We start from the raw sequence: 18,607 nt of genomic DNA, 5'->3' as shown, positions 1-18,607 counted from the left end.
TAAGGTTATTCCTCCCAGCTGTAGGACTCTGCACATACCATCATTGAACCTCATTGGGTTCCTCTTCATCCAACTTTCCAGCCTGTCCTATGGATCAAATACAAAGCTTAGATCAATACAAACTAATAAAGTCACAACTGTACTTACTAAATCTGTGTGCATTTTCAAAGGTATGGCCCTCAAGCCATCGGATTTGTTTTTCAGGTGGTCCTGTGTGGAGCCAGAAGCTGGGCTCAGTGATCCTTGTGAATCCTCTTCAACGCAGGATGTCATTTGGGGATTTTGTGTCCTGAAAATGGGCTCGTTTGGCTTTTTGTTTGGTTTTCTTTTTGTTTTCTTTTTCTGCCTAGATTTATATTAGCTCCTTATTTCTAGAGTCTGTGCTTACATTTCTAAGGTATTGAGTCCTTGCCTGTGAAACTGCGCTGCAGGATTTGTTAAAGGAATTAATATTTACTGGCAGCATTAATACTGGTCAGTCACTGCTTGTTGTTTAAGGAGATTGCTCAGGAAGCCATTACCAACAGGCTGTGATTTGGATTCACCAGGAGACCTCTCTGGATTTTCTCATAGGAACGACAGAAGCAAGAGGGGGGTCTGGACGAAGTGCTCTGCTCTGCTGCAGTGTGTGGGCTGCAGGCAGGGCATTTACCTTTGTACAGACCATTGACATGCTCCTAAGGCCTTTGTTGCCACAAAAATGTAAGGTATGTTACATATTTAATGTGGTTTGTAAAGTATGAGGTACCTTATGTTAAAAAGTTTAGAAAGTTCTCCTTTAGAACTTAATTTATTATTATTTAGAAAACTTAATTTCAAACAAAACCCCACAAAACCAAAAACCTGAGTTCCCTATATTACATTTTCTTACATTACTGCTGCTTACATGTAATGCATTAGTAAAAATTAAAAATATTTTTACTTGATTTTTCTGCAAGTTGTAAGCACAGTCTTGCAATATACTTCTTCTGTTCCTCAATAGATTTTTCTTCTCCGAGGATAAAGCGATGGCTGAGATGAGTAATAGTAATTTCAGCAAAACAACCACTATTCAGCAGGCAGTGTCCTCTTGCTGCGGAGCTATAATTACATCATTGTTTGGTAAGGCAAACTATTAAGCTTGCTATAGAGAAAATCGTTGCAAAGTGATTGCTCTTTGGTTTAATGGATTGTGCTGACTGCATATATGTGGTTTGTAAACTTCTGCTAATATGTTCTTTAAGTACGTGTTTTGTTTTGTTTTGTTTTTTTTTAATTATATCAAATATGGTGGTTAATTGAAATCTTTACCCTCCCTGATAACCTTTAACTATTTCTGAAAATAAGAGTAATTTTAATTTTTTTTCCTTTGTCTGTTTTCACTGCTTGCTTTCTGGAAAAACGAACAAACTACAAAAAAAAAATTAAAAAAAATAAAAAAGAATAAAAAAAAAAACAATAAAAATGACTTTCCATCCTTTCTGCCACTTAAAAATAAATTTTAAATGAAAGTCTACAGTTCAAGATACAAACCCTGCAAGGCTGTACACTGTGAGATGTCCTCTTCATGTTACCACTGCAGTAGTAACATCGTTTTACTTGTTATGCTGTTGTATTCTGTCAGAGCATTTTATCATTTCCTTAAGCAATTTTAAGGATAGGTTTTTTTGTAAGGTCTTTCAAACTTGCAGATAATCTGTGAAATTGAGCTTTTACTTTTATTCAGTACTCTAGCTCATGAACTCCTTTCCCATGTGCACCTAAGGAGGCACTGGTTGGTTGGATTCAGTACTTCATATCTCTTGGAGCTCATCAAGCTTATTCGTATTTCTGTTACTTTTTGCCTTAAGCTAGCCTTTGGTTCTGACTTTTAACACTGACTAAGCTGTAGAGAAACTTACAATTTTCTAAGCATGACTCCTCCCCCCAAAACCTTCCAGACTTATGAATTAGGTTCTTACCAAATTCAGTCTATTCATTCTGTCATTACACAATGTGTCCTGTGATATTAGATAAAGTAGCAGGCAAAGCTAGATCGGACCTCTAGAATTCCCAAGATGTATTTCGAATTGTGTGCATAAGGTTCTAGTTTAAGGTATTCAAGGTCTTAGGAGTATAGGTATAAGGAGACCTTTTCCATTCTGAAGTGGTACCTGGGAGACTAGGAAGAGTTATGTGCAATTGGCTAAATGATAATAAAAGCCAAATTTTATATAACTGAAATGAGTTGCAGTCACATCGAGATCCCTGCATTTAGATACAGAAACGTGAGCAGAATGTACTGGTCAGCAGACGGACATCAGCAGAGAGCTAAGGAGTAAATATTTGCCTGGGCACAAGCATGTCATGTGCACATTCTGGGTGATTTGACCTAGTCACCAGCTGCTGCTTAATGAAATTGTAGGTTCTGTGTCATATCTGTCCACTGTGCAGATATTTTGGATACCTTGGAGTCTTGCATGGCACTAGCTGCTGTGTGTAGGTAAGTGATTGAAGCCCTGAGTCAGTGCCATCAGCAGAGGTTGGAGAGTGGTCCAGCTGACAAACAACTGCAGTGTTCAGCATGTCTAGGACTGTTGTGCTCAAGTGCTGGATGGAAGCGAAAAAATGTTCCCTAACCCTACATTTACTTCTCAACAACTCTGAAGTTTTAAATCTGCTCTACACAGAGGAAAGAAGGAAAGTACATCATAAATTTAAAGTTTGTTTGTTTGTTTTGTTTTGAACATCACTATGTAGATTCGTTTAATGAAAAAGAATAAATGCATAGAAAATGCTGTGGTTTTTTACATGCTTGAGGACAAAATCTGAAGTTCTCTGGTTTGCCATTTATAAAAAGTTAGCAGCCAGAGTGGAGTAGCACAGCTTTTAACAATTTCATACAAGTTGGCACAATGTGTTTTTTTGTGAGCTTTGTTTATCCCAAGAAGTTCTTTGTTCAACTGTTGGTAAGTTAGAAATGACATATAGGGGATGCATAGGTTGGGTTGGTTTGGGTGGTGGTGATTGTTTGCTTGCTTTCCCCCTCTGGCTGATTACATTGTAAAATAGTTGTCATTTTTCTTCCCTATCCCCCATCCCCGATAAACAGGTTGTAAAAGTTCCTGATGAATTTATGTGCACACTTCTACATTTTCAGGTTATGATGTGTTTCTAAATGACTACTTTGCTTCATTTTAGTAACTCCTCTTGATGTTGTCAAAACTCGACTGCAAGCCCAAAGCAATCCGTTCCCCAAAGGTAAGCAATGTTCTGCAGTTGAGGGCGCACTTTGCTCTTTGCTGTCACACTTAGCAGGTAATTGTCACAGTGCTGAGCAGCACAATGGCTTTCTTTGTTTCTCAGTAGCTAAGTTTGTTTCCTCAGTCAGTGAGCTGGGAAATATATATATATATATATATATATGTACACATACTAAAATTGCTAAAGAAAAGATGTGCTACTGAATAGATACAATGGAAAAAAAAATCTTGTGAATCAATTTCATGTAAAGTAGGCTGTATGATCTCTTTCTCAGTATGGAAGAATGTACAAATATTACTCAATTGAGTAAAAAAAAAAAAAAAGCTATTAATACATTACTAAATATTTTGATAAGGGGCTTATGTGATCACTGTGTTATGTCAAAGTCCCTCTCCTCCAGAATCCAAAAACTTTTGAAAATGAGTAGTAAAAGTTTTATCTAAGTCTTGTCACCTGGGTTCTAAATAGATTAATACATTCTGTGCTCAAAGACTTGACTGTTTAGTTGTCATTAATAAAGGAGATTTAAAAGAAAAAGAGATGGCTGCTGTAGAAGTTTCTTGTATGTGGAGATAAGTATTTGCAGTAACAGTTGCCATAAATTAAAAAAAGGAAAATGCTTGTGGCTGGTACTTTAGTAAATTGTAAACTCTTCAAAAGTGTGAAAATGTAATGTGGGACTCAGTATGTTTTTGTACTGGCAGCAGTATTTTATCTAGCAGATTCAAAGTACATGATGTAGAAGAAATAAAAATTAGAGAGGATGATCAAGTGCGAATATAGATTTGCCTAAGATGTAGTAGCTCCATCCATAACACGGATGCAGGGAAAGCTCAGTAAGAGATTTGAAAGTCAGAAGGATGTTCAGAAAGCACGAAGGTGACACTCAGGACTTGTGTCGTTGTCTTTTATTCTTCAGCAGGTGGCACTGCTACACAGTTTGTCTCCCTGAGCCCGTGAGGGCAATTTCCTTTCCTCTGGCACTGCGAGGGACACCTTTGTTTTCTTTTTCCTTCCACCTGCTCTGTTGATATTGACTTTGCAAAGCTACTTTGTCTCTGTTTTTCTAACCAGAGATAAATCTCTCTCACCACTATATCCAATTTGGAATTGCTGCAGAGTAAAAACAATCATTTCAAAACACATTAATTATACTTCTATACACTGTTTATTAGGAAAATGCTTTGTATACTCCAAAGGCCAGATGGATCATACGTGTGTTTGTGAGAATGCAGATGGCAAGGCATGCTATAAGAGAAAAGGGCATTTCAAAGGGACTTTGGTAAGGACATTTCATATTTACATGAAGGTGTACATTTTAAACATTTTTAAATGGCATACTGCACATTTTAAAGATTTATCTATTTATTTAAGTTTTTGCTGTTGTTTGAGAGGGTATTCATGTGGTTACACAGTGTAGTTTAGGTAGTGGTTAATCATGCCTTCTTTCTAGCTGAAAATGCAAATTCCTGTGGTAAAATGAGTAAGAGAGCAGCTGTACAGCTTCTTGTTGGACTGCTACTATATTACACATGTGATCAAGGATTTTTCAGAATTCAGTATTTGAGAAGAACGAAGTGTTCATGAAGTAGCTCCTTTTACCATAACCAAATTTTATTGAAATTAATAACTTGTCTGACTATTTCAATTAACTTTACCATATAATTTTTAGGAAATCTCTTAGTTTTCTAACTGACATCATGCCGTGCCCATTTCTGCAATAACAAGATAATTCATGAAGAAGAATAACTATCATGTCATCAGATTTCCTTTCATAAAACAGTGCAGTAGAGAAAAATGTAGTAGACGAGGTAGTTTGCCCATGCTAGAACCATTCAAATGTTCTGATGTGTTTGCCCAGACCATTAGTAAAATACATGCATTTGCTGCTCAGACACTGGATTTTGTTGCATCCTTTCTCCTGTCATTGATCTGTACCTTCCTGGACTGTAGATTTCTTGATTCAGTGTTATGAACACATCCAGAACTAACAAATACAAAAGAAGCTTGAAGAAAACAAAATGTTAGTGCCAGCCCTTTTTGTAACCTGTCGGGTTCAGTATCTTCTGAGGCCCTGTAGTAAAGCCTGATCTTGTCCTTATTCTAATCTGTCAAATTTCAGCCTCTTCCTCCCAAAAGATTAAGAAAAATAAGTTCCCTAATATTAGGGAATTTATCTCCTGAAGATGTTTTCAATTCAATGGCCAACAAGGCTCAGTGTTCCTCTGCTGTCAGTGGCCTGGGAAATGTATGGACAGCTGTGATAAGTTGTAAGCTTCCAAATATATCATATGTGATATACAATTTGCTGATATCTTGTCAGGAAAAGAATGTATCAAAGAATCAAGAGTGAACTGCTATTTCATGCCTAGAAACTTTGTTCTTTACTAAACAAATATTTTAGTCATTAGTTTTGGGGAAGATTGGCTGCTGTGGCCGCTGTATTTGTTCTGAAGATAACTTATTCACAGGGCTGTCAGTTACCAAGAAAAACTTACTAATGGAAGAAAATAGTTAATTTCAAGCACAAATATTCCTTCTCATCTCAGATGAACTACTTGTATCATTGAATTTGATGGCTATCATAAGCAATTACAAAATTGCAATCTTAGAATCATAAGCTGTTTTAGAAACACACTCCTAAAGAAAAGCTTTGCAGCTAATTATTGCTCTTTGCCTGATTATATTTTTAGGATGCTTTTGTGAAAATTATTCAAATAGAGGGAATTAAATCCCTTTGGAGTGGACTTTCCCCAACGCTGTAAGTAATTTCATTTTTAGACAAATAAGTGATTTTAAAAAATTTGCTACATCTGAAGTTACAGAGAATGGTGTCATCAGCTTGATCAGAAACATTTTGGAGGTGGTATCTTTCCCACCAGAACTTGCTATTTCTCCTTGCAAGCTTTTTGGTATATTCTCACTATATAAGCAGGGACATCTAACTTTTCATTTTGCCTTTAGAAGACGTATCCTTTGTACTGTAACTTCCCCATTGGTAGCATCAGCAAATCACAGGATCTGTGTTAATTGTTTGAGAATGTTAGTCTGTGATATTTGCTGGTCTAGATTGTTACTAATAACCTGCAAGATCCAACACAGTTTCCTTACTTAAGCAAAATATCCATACAAGATATACAAGATTCTCCTGCTTTCCTTGCACTAATTCAGGTTCCCTCTTTTATATTTTAGAATAATGGCCCTTCCTACCACAGTAATCTATTTTACCTGCTATGAAAAACTGAGTGAAGCTCTGAGGTCTAGACTAGGAGAGGATAATGACCACATTCCACTTGTTGCAGGTTCCTTAAGCAGATGTAAGTTGTCTCATGTTTAGAGAAAAAAATGAAATGCAACATCTGTATTCTGTTTTCATTTCTTCTGCTTTTCCTCTCCTCTCTCTCCCCCCTCATTCTTCTCTTTTTTCCGCAAATTTGTTGTGGCTTTAAAAATGGGTAATATTACATGGAGCTGGGCATAGGAAGGAATCCTACATTTTCCCACCATTTCTTCCGTAATATAACGCTCTTACTTGGACTGATGTGATTTATTTTGGCTGTCACATTATCCTGGGCTGCATCAAAAGAAGCGTGGCCAGTGATTGAAGGAGGTGATTGTCCACCTCTACTCTGCCCTTGTGGAGTCCCACCCAGAGTACTGTGTCCAGGCCTGAGATCCCCAGCACGAGAAAGATGTTGAGCTGTTGACTGTGTCCAGAGGAGGCCACGGAGCTGATGAGAAGGTTGGAGCACCTCTCTTGTGAAGAAAAGCTGAGGGAGCTGAGCTTGTTCAATCTGAAAAAGAAGAAGAGGGTCTGCAGAGACTTCATTGTGGCATTTCAGGACTTAAAAGGGGGGCAGCAAGAAACCTGGTGGGGGACTCTATCAGGGACTGTAGTGGTAGGACAGGGAGGAATAATGGCTTTAAACTAAAACAAGGTAGATTTAGGTTAGATATTAGGAAGAAAATCTTCACCATGAGAATGGGGAAGCACTGGAACAAGTTGCCTAGAGAGGCTGTGGATGCCCCATCCCTGGAAACATTCAAGGCCAGGTTGGATGGGATCCTGAGCAGCCGGATATAGGAAAGGTGTCCATGCTCATGGCTGGGGAGGTGTAACTACATGTCCTTAAGGTCCCTTCCAACCCAAGACATTCTATGGTTCTTTTCATCAGATATATAAGGCAACGTGAGACTTAACTTCTAATGTTCAGGAAATGTTACTTGTAAATCTTGATTTTTTAAAAACCCCACATTTTTCTCATTTTCAGTTGGTTCAGTTACAGTAGTGAGTCCATTGGAGCTGATCAGAACTAGAATGCAGTATCACACCTTGTCCTACAAGCAACTGCACTTGAGCATCAGGAGTAAAGTGGCCAGAGAAGGGTGGCTTTCCCTGTGGAGAGGCTGGAGCACTAGTGTTCTGAGAGATGTGCCTTTCTCAGGTGGGGTTTATTTCAGATAAAAGTCTGCATCGTGTAAGATAGGTTTTTTTCATGATTCTTTTGCATAGTTTTTTGTATTTTTATGTTATTTTACAAAAATGATTAGCTTTAAGAATAGATTTACTTTTTCTCTTTTGAGTGTTTGTAATTTTGTTTATGGATGCCAGATTGTGTTCAGTGTTACTTTTCCCTTTCCCTGTGTTCAGACTGTTTCATCTTACATAATGTGTGTTTTTAAGGCTTTTGTAGGAAATGTTCTCTACAATAGGTATGCTGGCTATTTCTTTATAGAGGGACATTCTGTATTTGTGTTCTGATGCTTGATCTTGAAAAAATGTACAAGGACAGGGCAACACAGTAGTGAGTATCTTCAGGCATTTTTGCTAGCAAGATGAATGAGTTTGTGTAACTGTTCAGAAAAGATGAAACTAGAGCACCACTTGGCAGTGCAGCTTCAAAGCTGAAAGTCTACAGGAAAAGTCTGACCCAGTGCTATACTGCAAGATAACTGGGACAAAGGAGATCACGTGTTCTCCCATTTTGCTAAAGCTCTGCTGTCTCTGCATTTGGAAATAATTGGGCAAGAGCGCTGAAGGACAGTGTTCCAACTTAGTAATGCCAGTGGTTAAAAGCCATGTCTCTTTGAGGCCCTTCATTATCAGGGCACGTGGGAATAACTGGGCAGTAGTTGTTCTCAAAGCTGTCTCTGTCCTTTGGATGGTATCAGGAATCACACCTTTAAACACCTTGTGTTGGTCCAGAGAAATGCTTCAAACCCATTTTCAGATATTTAGCTTAGAGCTGCACTTAGTTCTGCTAACTTACATAACTGCTATTTCAGGTGTTTTGTTTTCAATATGAATAATACTCTTTTTCTTTTGCTTTGCTACTGGTAGATATTTAAACAAAGTACTTATGCTGCATTTCCTTCTTAAGGATATGCTGTTCCTTGATGAGACTTGATTTCACATTACATGATAAGGAAGGCTTCTGAACATGTGAACAAACACTTTAAGACTAAGAGAACAGTATTCAAAATCCATCCTTTGCTTGAAGGGCTTCCTGTCCAATATTTATTTGCAATTTGCTCATTTTCTCTGTCTGCCAAATGCATTTTTCTCTTAGAGCTTCAAAAAGGATTCTAAAATTCTTCTTCTCATTCTTACTGTCTGATTACAAGTAGAAACTCTTGCTCTACTACTGATGTTTGTCTGTAGAGACATGGCAGGAGCCAGTTGTCTTTCCCTCTGATGCTTTTAACAGAGTGGAATGATCAGTTTGGTATGAGAGTGCACAAAGGGGAGGAAACCAAGGTGATGTGTGTGCTCTCTACTCTTTTCACATTCTTGTATCTAAGCCTCGAAGCTGATGATATAAATGATGAATATTTAATCTTGATTAATGTTTCAGAATGTGTTTTCTGAATATTTTTCCTTATAAATACTCTCTCTGCAGTTAAGATATGCTCCTTTATTACCTTCTCTTTGAATGATACACCAACAGCATCATGGGTTCTGGTATTTTTACAGCAGTCCTCACCTTCTGAGAAAGCTGCAGTTAGCTTTCTCTAGAGGAATTAAAGTCAGTGCAACAGTTTGTATTAAGAAAGCAGCTGCTCCATGAGAACTCTCAAGTAACACAGAATGACAGTGTTAGCAGCACAGCATAGAGTCCCACTGTGTTAACCCAGGTGTGAATGATAGCTTCCACAGTGTTCCTTGGACAGCAAGCTGACTTGCACAAAACTCAAGGTGTGAGTATCTGATAGAAGCACAAGAGCTGGATTAACAGTAGCAGTTGAGTTATCAAGCAATGTTGCAGAGAATATACATGTGAAATGTATGGAGGGAATGGAGTGTTGCACATGCTCTAAGTTTGGATTTAGATAATCTATACTAAATTAGGGTTACATGTATTTCAATAGTAAGTTTTCCCAATCTCTGAGATACAGCCTAATTTACTTTTGCAAACTACTGGAAGCTTGGTTTCCACAGCAAGAAAATACTTTGATATTTCTCCACCACCACACGATGCAGAACTCAGTGCTGAATGAGTCCCAGCTATCTTTTAGGGTGCACACCTCTCATTTGCTGTATGTATTCGGCCAACTGCACAAGGAAGCACTCCGTAACTCAGCTCAGTAACTTCTGCATTCTAACTAAAATTTATTAAAGTAGAAAGAGTGCAGCTTATTGCAGCAGAAGAGAACAAAAATAGATGTTACTTCTGAAAGTTTTTCCTCAGAAAGCCTCTGCGAGGACTGTGGAAGGCAAGTCTTTCCTCAGTAATTCCAGAGAGCAAAGTCATATTTCTTGGTTGTGTCAGAATTAAATGTTATATAGTATGGTCCAAAAGAATATGTGACAGGCTTGAGGAACCTTTCATCTTCTATGAAGCACATTTTTGTTTTTACCAAGGTTTATGAAATATATGAAATATCCCTGAAAACATGGAAAATAATTAGAAACTTCAATTTTGATTTATGGAATATCACATTAAAATACTCTGTTCTATGAGTTTTGTAATGTTTATGTTGGATTGTCTTAAGATAGGAGATATTTTATGGGGATGACAAAATGATTTGGCTAATTTGTATCGTATGAAATTTGGAATATGTGTATGGAGATAAGGTGAACTGGATAGACTGTCAAAGAGAACAATTCTGGTTTCCTTTCAAATTTGGTTTGTCTTTGCTTCTATTACTGCTGTAGAGTTCTTACGTCTGTCACTGATAAAAAAGTTGAACCGAAATACAAATGTGTTGTAGTACAAGGTTTGTTTCTTTTGGATTTGCTTTTTATGACCACAGCAGTGTACTGGTATAATTATGAACGTTTCAAGAAGATGATGTGCAAGAGTGCAGGTGCACGTGAACCAACCTTTGTGATTGCTTTTACTGCAGGAGCAGCATCGGGCTGTGTAAGTACACATTTTTGTTTCTACTGCTACTCTTATTATCGTCACTAACCAACTATTTATCTACTTACAAGTGAAGTGGCTTTACATGATTCTCTCAGAAATGATCATAGAATGATAGAACCATAGCACCTCAGGGTTGGAAAGGACCTACAAGATGATCACGTGCTTGGAATAACTAAACTAATTTTAAGTTGTGCGCAGCTTAATGTAAAAAAATGACTTTTTACTTGTTGGTAATCTAACAGTAGAACTGTGGCTTGATTTTTCCTAATAGATTGCAGCTGTCGTGACTCTGCCATTTGACGTAGTGAAAACACAGATGCAGACTGAAATTTGGGAGAGTGAGACTTTACAAAGTAAGTTGCAGGTCACGACATTGTTAAACAGCTGTTTTTAGCCTGTCTGCTAACCACGTCTGCTGTTGAACACTCAGAATTCCCTGAAGATTGGGTTGCTCAGCAATTCCTGCAGAACTGTTTAGTAATAATCCACATGTTTAATAAATGCAGTGAAGCTGATTCTTCTAGCCGCAATTTAAAAAACAGAACCCAAAAGACATAATACTTAGGTATATGGATTTTTGATAGGCACTTCAAATATTCATCTCTTCAGTTTCTCTATGATACCACTAAGCATTTTTGTCTTTTCCACATTGAAACACTTTGTACAATAATACTTATCTCCTAGGATAAAAACAGTATCTCATAAATGACACAGAGGGAAAAGGTGTGAGGAAAGTACAACTCGTAATAATATGTGATATAAATTAAAACAGAAAATCCAGAACTATTACAGTAAGGCAGACTCACTGTCAACTTACAGACGTTCTTATGTGAATGGGGAAATATTTCAGCTCTTATAAAACATACATGTGAACTGGGTTCTATTGAAAGTCTTTTCAGTTGATGAAAATCACATGAAAAAATGTTTGCACATTCACTACCAGTTGATACTAGAAAATAAAAACAGCCGTGTAACTCTTAACACATTTTATTTAATAACAATATTGTTTTTTTGCTAGAGTTTAAGCTACAGAAAAAGTGCTTTCTTTGCTCAGGTTATGTATTTTTAACCATTTTTTTGGTGTGTGATTTCAAAGAAATGATTTTTGAGGGCATGTCCGTAATTACCCCATCAATTTTAAAGGACAAAGGGATTTCTTCTTTTTGTGCTCTGTTCAGTAGAGCACCACTACGTTTTTAGAGCAATTCAAGTTGTATGTGAAAATATAGCTTTCCATTACCTGGGAATCAGTGAGGGATTTCTATTAACCTGAACACAAGTTAGATCATGGCTTTAAGATGAAATAAGAGTAGAAAGATGGAGTAACCAGAAATGAGGTTCTGTTTAGAAGCTCATTTAAAGGCACTCGTCCAGAAAGATATCATGAAAACACACTGATTGCATTTTGGCATAAGGTTTCATTCTCTTAGGTAAAATATCTTTTTTCTGGTGTAATTCTTAAAAGACATTTATGTTTCTTCTGCGGAACTGCTTGAGATTTATAAAGTCAAATACAAATTGCTACTGTGTTTCGATTCTTCCCTTGCACTGATCAATGTAGGAATTCGTTGCTCTTTGAACACCTCTTTGAATCACAGCTAGCTGCCTAATATTTATTTGGCTGATACGAATTAGATATATGTTTTAAATTTCAGTATGCTAATCTCTAACTGGTATTGGTTGCATTCTTTCCAAATGCAGCTGTTGTCAGAGCTGGATCCTGACAACGCATCTACAGTTTCTCTACTATTGCCAAAATACTTCACAGCTTCCAGATGCTGTAGGATGTTCCTCATAAATGCATGTTATGAAATTTTATCTAAAAAATAAGATCTTGGCTTCTTCCATATTACAGATCAAGGAAAACAGCACGTGCAGAGTGAAGTACCACAAAAAACTCCTCTGTTTAAAGCAGCTGCACATGTCTGCAATGCAGATGGCTTCTTGGTGCAGTTGCTCGCGGTATCTGAATCATCTCTACCAGGGCCTGCAGCCTACATCTCATAGATCCACCATTTCTCAAACATATATGGTTTGGGGGTGTGAGATGGTTTTCATCAACTTAGACTTTTCAAGCTTTTGTAACATCTGCAAAGTGTCCTACCTTAATTATTACTCTCATTCTTATGACTCATTATATCAGTTCTCAAAACTTACCTTTAGATCCACCTTACCATAAAACACAAGTTCACTTTTGAAAACGATCTTTTAGCTGCATGTATAAAGTGACCTGCAGTGAGATAAGCTCATGTGAAAGCTATGCAATATTTTCAGTTATGTCAGTTACTCCAGTAGCAAATATTGTCTCTGTAGAATTTACTCTAGGCATTACTGTGATCTTTTTCTATGTCATGCTATTTTAACTTCAATATTAATTTACATACTGCATGAATTTAACATTCTATATAAATAACTTCATATTCATATACATACCTAAATTATAAGTTAAGATAAATTGAAGCTTATCATTGCATCCAAAGCAACATTTGATTTTTAATATTTTTTTTTTCCTGTGGTATTGTCTGTACTGTTTAATTCACTGTTCTGTTGTACTGTGTTGAGATCCACAGAGGGACTGTGCGTCTACCTGGGCAGTTATGAGGAAAATTGTTGCTCAAAAAGGGATTGCTGGATTATTTGCTGGTAAATCTTTTGACATCTTTCTAAAAAATCACACTAAAATTTCTTGATTATTAACAAGCCATTGTTAGATATTAGCATGCACAAATTATGTATTTCCATCTTTGTGAACACACACAGTCACTGTCACAGAACAGATTGTAAAGAAACAGACAAAGTAACAGACGTGCACACATGCAGAGGGAATCGTGTCCCTGTCTTCTTGAATGTCTCGTCCCAGCTGAGAGGCCACTAGTCTCTGCTCCTCCTATGCCAGCAGCTCTGCACTGATGCTGCAGGGAGGGCCCAGCCTGCCCCCATAGCCACCTCTGCTGGCCTGGAGCACAGCAGCCTGCAGGTAGGGCTGCTCCACCTCTGTGGGAAGACAAGCAGGCAGAAACAGGCGGTGCTTCAGTCAGGCAGCCTGCACAGATGACGGATGTGAGGGCATAATGTCCTTACAGTGGTAACGTCTCTCATCAGTAACACTGCTATTTTGAGAAACGTGGACACAAAGAACATCCCAATGCTACAGTGCTATAGTCTGGAATCAATATAATATGACCTTTTAATGGCACTAGAGTGATTCCATGTGAAAACAGATGAGAATGAATGCTTTCCTTTCTTTTCTGGGCAGGTATTACTCCACGGCTGTTTAAAGTTGCTCCTTCTTGTGCCATAATGATCAGCACATATGAATATGGGAAGGCTTTCTTCAGACATTTAAATGAAAAGACAAACCAGCATCCTTAAGACTCCTTCATCCAATTGCATGAAGTTGAAACACATGGAGAAACTTCATTTTTTCACTATTTCACAAAGGAGAAATTGGCTATTTTTTCCCCCTTAAGAAAAATACACGGCCTTGAAATGGTTACTGAAAATTTTGAGAGTTCTCTCTTGCTGCTACAAAGGGGGGGGAAAAAAAAAAGGCACTTGGACTGTTCCTCAGTGATGATTAAAAAGGAAAAAAAGAAGCCTGGCCAAAATGATGAAGAATAACAATTGCCACTCTTAATCTTCAGTCTGACTAAATATTTTGTTGGATGTTTAAAGTAATGTTTAGACAATACTGTAGGTAGCCCAAAGGAAGAGACATCTCCATAAGGAGGCTGACAGAGAGTAAATTCAATTTGCTTAAGCTTAAGCTTGCTTAATACCTTTTCAATTGCATGAATGTTTATTTGCAGCTCCATAATTTGTGCAAATGGATACTTTTGATTTTCAGGTTTATTTATAACAAGAAGTGTTTCAGGTCAAGCTGGAAGAAACATAGTGGCTATTAGAATCCCAGAGAACATCACGAATCCACTGCCAAGTGCTGCAGTGGCTTTTTAGTTCAAGATAATATTTTTAGTGCATGCTGTTACTGGGAAGCACACCTAGGCACTGAAACCAGCTGTGCTAGTGTGCTGGAGGAACATTCCAGAACATTCACATGTTTGTGACCCCCCCATAACACCTTGTAGATCCCAGAAAAGCTCCAAGACAGAGGCAGGCTCCCTTCCAGGGAGCATTTCCCATGCATAGTTTGCACAGACAGCAAAGTCTTATTCTACTCTGAAGGCGTCCCAGTGTGTGTTTCGCCTTGGTAAAAACTCAGCACACACTCTGAAAACGCCTTATCTGTGGGGAGAGACATTAGGCAAGAAGTTTACAGCGTATGGTGCAGGCAGGACCTCTTGCCGTGGTAGACATGTGACACTGTTCCTCCTGTTGTGATTATAAAAGTAAGTTTACACCTTATTTTGAGCTTCTATAGTCAAAAGAGCCAAGAGAACCAAAAGACAAAAAGCCGTAACAGCAGATTTTGGGCCGCACATGGGATACAGCAACAACATCTCTGTTGTCTGAGAAAGAATTTGCTGCAAATTCACTAATACTGTGACTTGCCAAATGCTGTTATTTTACCTTTTGTTTGATTAAAACAGAGACAAAAACTGGTGATGAACGATGATACAAAATGTTTAATTTACATGCAACATTCATGGAACGTCAAGGCAACAAAACATACAGTTTGGGCATTTTTTCAGTGTGGGTTTTTTTTTTTTTTTCTGAAAAATGATTAATGTTTAAAACTGAGAAAGACACACAGCTGATTTCCCATGCACAAAATGACACCCAGAAACTCACAGCAGTGTCAGACTACATAAAAGACTTCAGTTAAATGACACGTGAATTTCACACCAGTAGCTCCAAGAAAAGAGCCATCAGCTAACATGACTGAAGATCATGATCATAGTCCCCTCCAAAACACTGATGAAGTGGGAGAAGCATTTAACAGCAAACAAGACTGATTAAATCACTACACCTCGATGGAGGATGTTAACTTTGGAATCTGGATTCCCTTGTATTCACAGTAGACATGCACTCTTTAACTTATAAATCAGTATTTAATGTTACTCAACTACCAGGAGAGAACAGGTACTTAAGTGTAACAACCAAAAACAGTTACAAGAAGGAATGGACATTCTGACAGCGTGTGAAAGGATGTGATACTCTTGAGTTCGTTACAGAGAAATTAATTGAATGGTTTCATGAGGGATTAAAAAAAATAAGGCCTGTAGGATTTTGCTAAGCCGCTGTAAAACTTCCTGTAGGAATGGCCTCCACCCTTGTTTTCTCCATGGACACAGTAACCTCCAGCACCATGGGCTGGAGCTCAGCAGATACATCTTGAACCACACGCATCAAAATCCAGCAGTGCCTCAAGTTACAGAGACTTCAGCCTCTCTAAGCGTGAGGCTCATGCTGTCAGTGGTTTTAGTAAAGGTGAGAGTGAATTCTTTTTCTTTCAAGCCCACCCTACAACGAGAAGATTATTGTGGTAGTGCCAAGGTACCATTACAAGAGGCAAACCAACTAAAACCATACAGTGTAGTGACGTACTGTAAACATCTGAGAGTAAGCAATTGAAAATCTGTCTTGTATTGCAACTATCATGTAAACAATTTATGAAACTTCTTTGGCACAAAAAAAGCATTTTCCCTAGCACTTATAAATACAACATACTTACATGCACTTAAGATTTGTTTAAAAAGTTACTAATCATATTGAGAAGCATTACCTTGATTAGCAAAATTCTTAGATAAAGGATCCATTATATCTTACAAAGAATTAAGAATATAGTTTGCAATTCAAAAATTAGTTTGCAAACTTTGAAACTGTAGACTAATCTGGAAAGTTAGTTTCATTTAAAAAAATGTTACAGGCTGTTTGTATCAGTAATTTAAATCAATGGCAAATAATTTGAGAAAACTGACCTAAGTACGTTCTGCTGTATTACCTAATCAAGGAAAATACCTACTGCACTACTACAGAAATGAGAACAACCCTTAGCATGAGAATACTGTCATTACATTGCCTTTATTTCCCCTTTTTCACTCTGCTTAGCTGAATGTTTTCAGTGATTTTTGTAAAGGTGAGAGTGAATGCTCTTTCTTTCCAGCCCACCTTACAATGACCAGACTGTTGTAGTAGTGCCAAGGTACCATTACAAGAGGCAAACCAACTGTAACTGTAATCTTGCCAATAAATACGAGCCAAACTTTGCAAGGAGCTAACCCCATCTTCCTCAGTCCCTCTTTTTCCAGTAAGATCAATAAGCCAAGAAATTTCTCATATAATATTAAATTATCTGTAAGCCAGGTCACTCAAAAGCTTGAAATTTGGCAAGCTTCCTCAATATTTACAATTTGCTAAGTATGCTTGACTTAGATGATCAACTTACATTTGTTACTGTCATGCAACTTCAAGAATTACTAAGAGTGCTTCAGTGTGGTTCTTCAGTGTGATTCAGCTGTCTCATTACTGCCATGATGCTAATAGGAATGCAAAATCTAACACTGAATCAACTTGAGAAGAGCTCTTGACAGGTTAAATACGCTATTTGAGGTCCTATGCAACACACACAGATGAAAATATGGATTTTTAAGTAAAATATTTATTTGCCTACAAAGACTGGCTTTAAGTTTTCCTGTCTCTTCTGCAAGAGTTGATATTTAGAGCACTGAAGAGAAGCACCAGGCTATAGTAGAGCCAGGCTGATAACCACTGCAAGGAGAAACAAAGGTTGTGGCAGTTAAGTAGGAGACTGATTTCCAAGTGCTTCATTTTAAAAATCAGTCAGAAGCGTCAGAATGCGTGTGCTGTACCTGACCAAGAGTTAAACAATTCAGGACTGAAGCAGGAAATTTGAAAAAGCCCTCGGGGGGAAGAAAAGCTGGAATGAAAACTTGGAGAATTAAACAGGTAACCACGAGAAGAAAAAATAAAGCAGCTTATTTTTGCCTTTGAACTAGCAGTCTTCATTGGAAGTCATATTGTGGAACATAAACCAAATGCATACAACATAAAGTCCTTCCTGCTTGTGTGCATCTCAAGATGGTGTTAAGCCTGGACTTGTCATCTCTGTCGTGGGACTTGCAAGATATTCACTTGATTTCAGACTTGTGAGAGATTTGTAGCTTGCCACTGAAGTAAGAGAACCACAAAGACCAAGCAGTGACGGAGTGTCCTCCTTTCCTGTTAAAAAAAACAAGAATTAAGCCAATCATCACAACTAAAGATGATCTGAACACGAAAAAATAAAGGAATAAAAAAAAAAAAAGTTTCGTTTAAGTTAGTATGAATTATATGTTACTGCTTCAGCACATACATACCTCACAAATGCACTCAGACATCATTAATTCCAACCTTCCCCACTGATGTGGAATAGAGATTCCTACCTCTGCATCACTGACTGGGCTGTAATTAGCCTCCCACAAAGAGAGGCTCAGAAGACACTGATTCAAGCACTGCCTTTAGTTGAGTACACTAAATGGAAATGATTTCACTAATGCATCATCAACAGCCCAGTGCTAATTCTGAATAGAACTGAATAGGATTAGAACTAACTGGAATCAGAATGCATTGCTTTGAAAGTAAACATGTTTGGTTTTATTTATTTATTTAAACTCTTGGTAACTTGAGGCATGTTATTTTGTGCCAATTCAGCTAATAAATAATGTTATAAAGAAACTGATTACCAATATATCTCCCTGTTTCATCTTTCTGGATTACCTGCAGAATAAAATAGATCACCCTAAACTAAGTTTAAAAGCAGCTTAAAAGGGTCAGAGGCATAAGACTTCACCTGACCAATCTTTTTAAATCACGTCTAAAAAGCAGCACTTATTAAAACTCTGCGACTTTTTCCTGACAGAAACACTTCATTTTTGTAAAGAAGGATGCAAGAAAAATAACAAAGGATACCGTGCCTCAAGCAATTTTGGAAAACAAACAGACATGGTTCACTTGCATTGCATACAGCTCTCACTAGCAGTTTCCAACGGATTTTAGATCCCTCTTCTACTGAGCTTTTCTCAAATGACCAAAGAGCCTTCCTAAAGAATGAACTA

At 37.6% G+C, this 18,607-nt stretch overlaps 2 protein-coding genes across 3 annotated transcripts in view; one reads left to right on the top strand and one right to left on the bottom strand.

The window, feature by feature from the left end:
• SLC25A40 (solute carrier family 25 member 40) lies at nucleotides 1-15,376 on the top strand. Its single transcript, XM_052694000.1, has 11 exons — nucleotides 1-707; nucleotides 983-1,101; nucleotides 3,160-3,219; nucleotides 4,398-4,504; nucleotides 5,916-5,983; nucleotides 6,415-6,539; nucleotides 7,494-7,667; nucleotides 10,477-10,586; nucleotides 10,861-10,942; nucleotides 13,152-13,232; nucleotides 13,846-15,376. The coding sequence occupies exons 2-11, from the start codon at nucleotides 1,008-1,010 to the stop codon at nucleotides 13,959-13,961; spliced, it is 1,017 nt and encodes a 338-aa protein (XP_052549960.1). The 5' UTR covers nucleotides 1-707; nucleotides 983-1,007; the 3' UTR covers nucleotides 13,962-15,376.
• RUNDC3B (RUN domain containing 3B) overlaps nucleotides 15,158-18,607 on the bottom strand; it is a 41,950-nt gene continuing 38,500 nt past the window's right edge. For both annotated transcript variants that reach the window (XM_052693998.1, XM_052693999.1), the window contains one exon: nucleotides 15,158-17,732. In XM_052693998.1, the coding sequence (XP_052549958.1) occupies nucleotides 17,587-17,732 (146 nt within the window). In that variant the 3' untranslated portion in view covers nucleotides 15,158-17,586. The remainder of the gene's footprint in view (nucleotides 17,733-18,607) is intronic.

This window comes from Tympanuchus pallidicinctus, unplaced genomic scaffold (genome assembly GCF_026119805.1).
Source record: "Tympanuchus pallidicinctus isolate F22 unplaced genomic scaffold, pur_lepc_1.0 scaffold3, whole genome shotgun sequence".
Classification (NCBI taxonomy): domain Eukaryota; kingdom Metazoa; phylum Chordata; class Aves; order Galliformes; family Phasianidae; genus Tympanuchus; species Tympanuchus pallidicinctus.
Note: the sequence above shows the minus strand (reverse complement) of the source record. Positions and strands in the feature narration are given on the sequence as shown.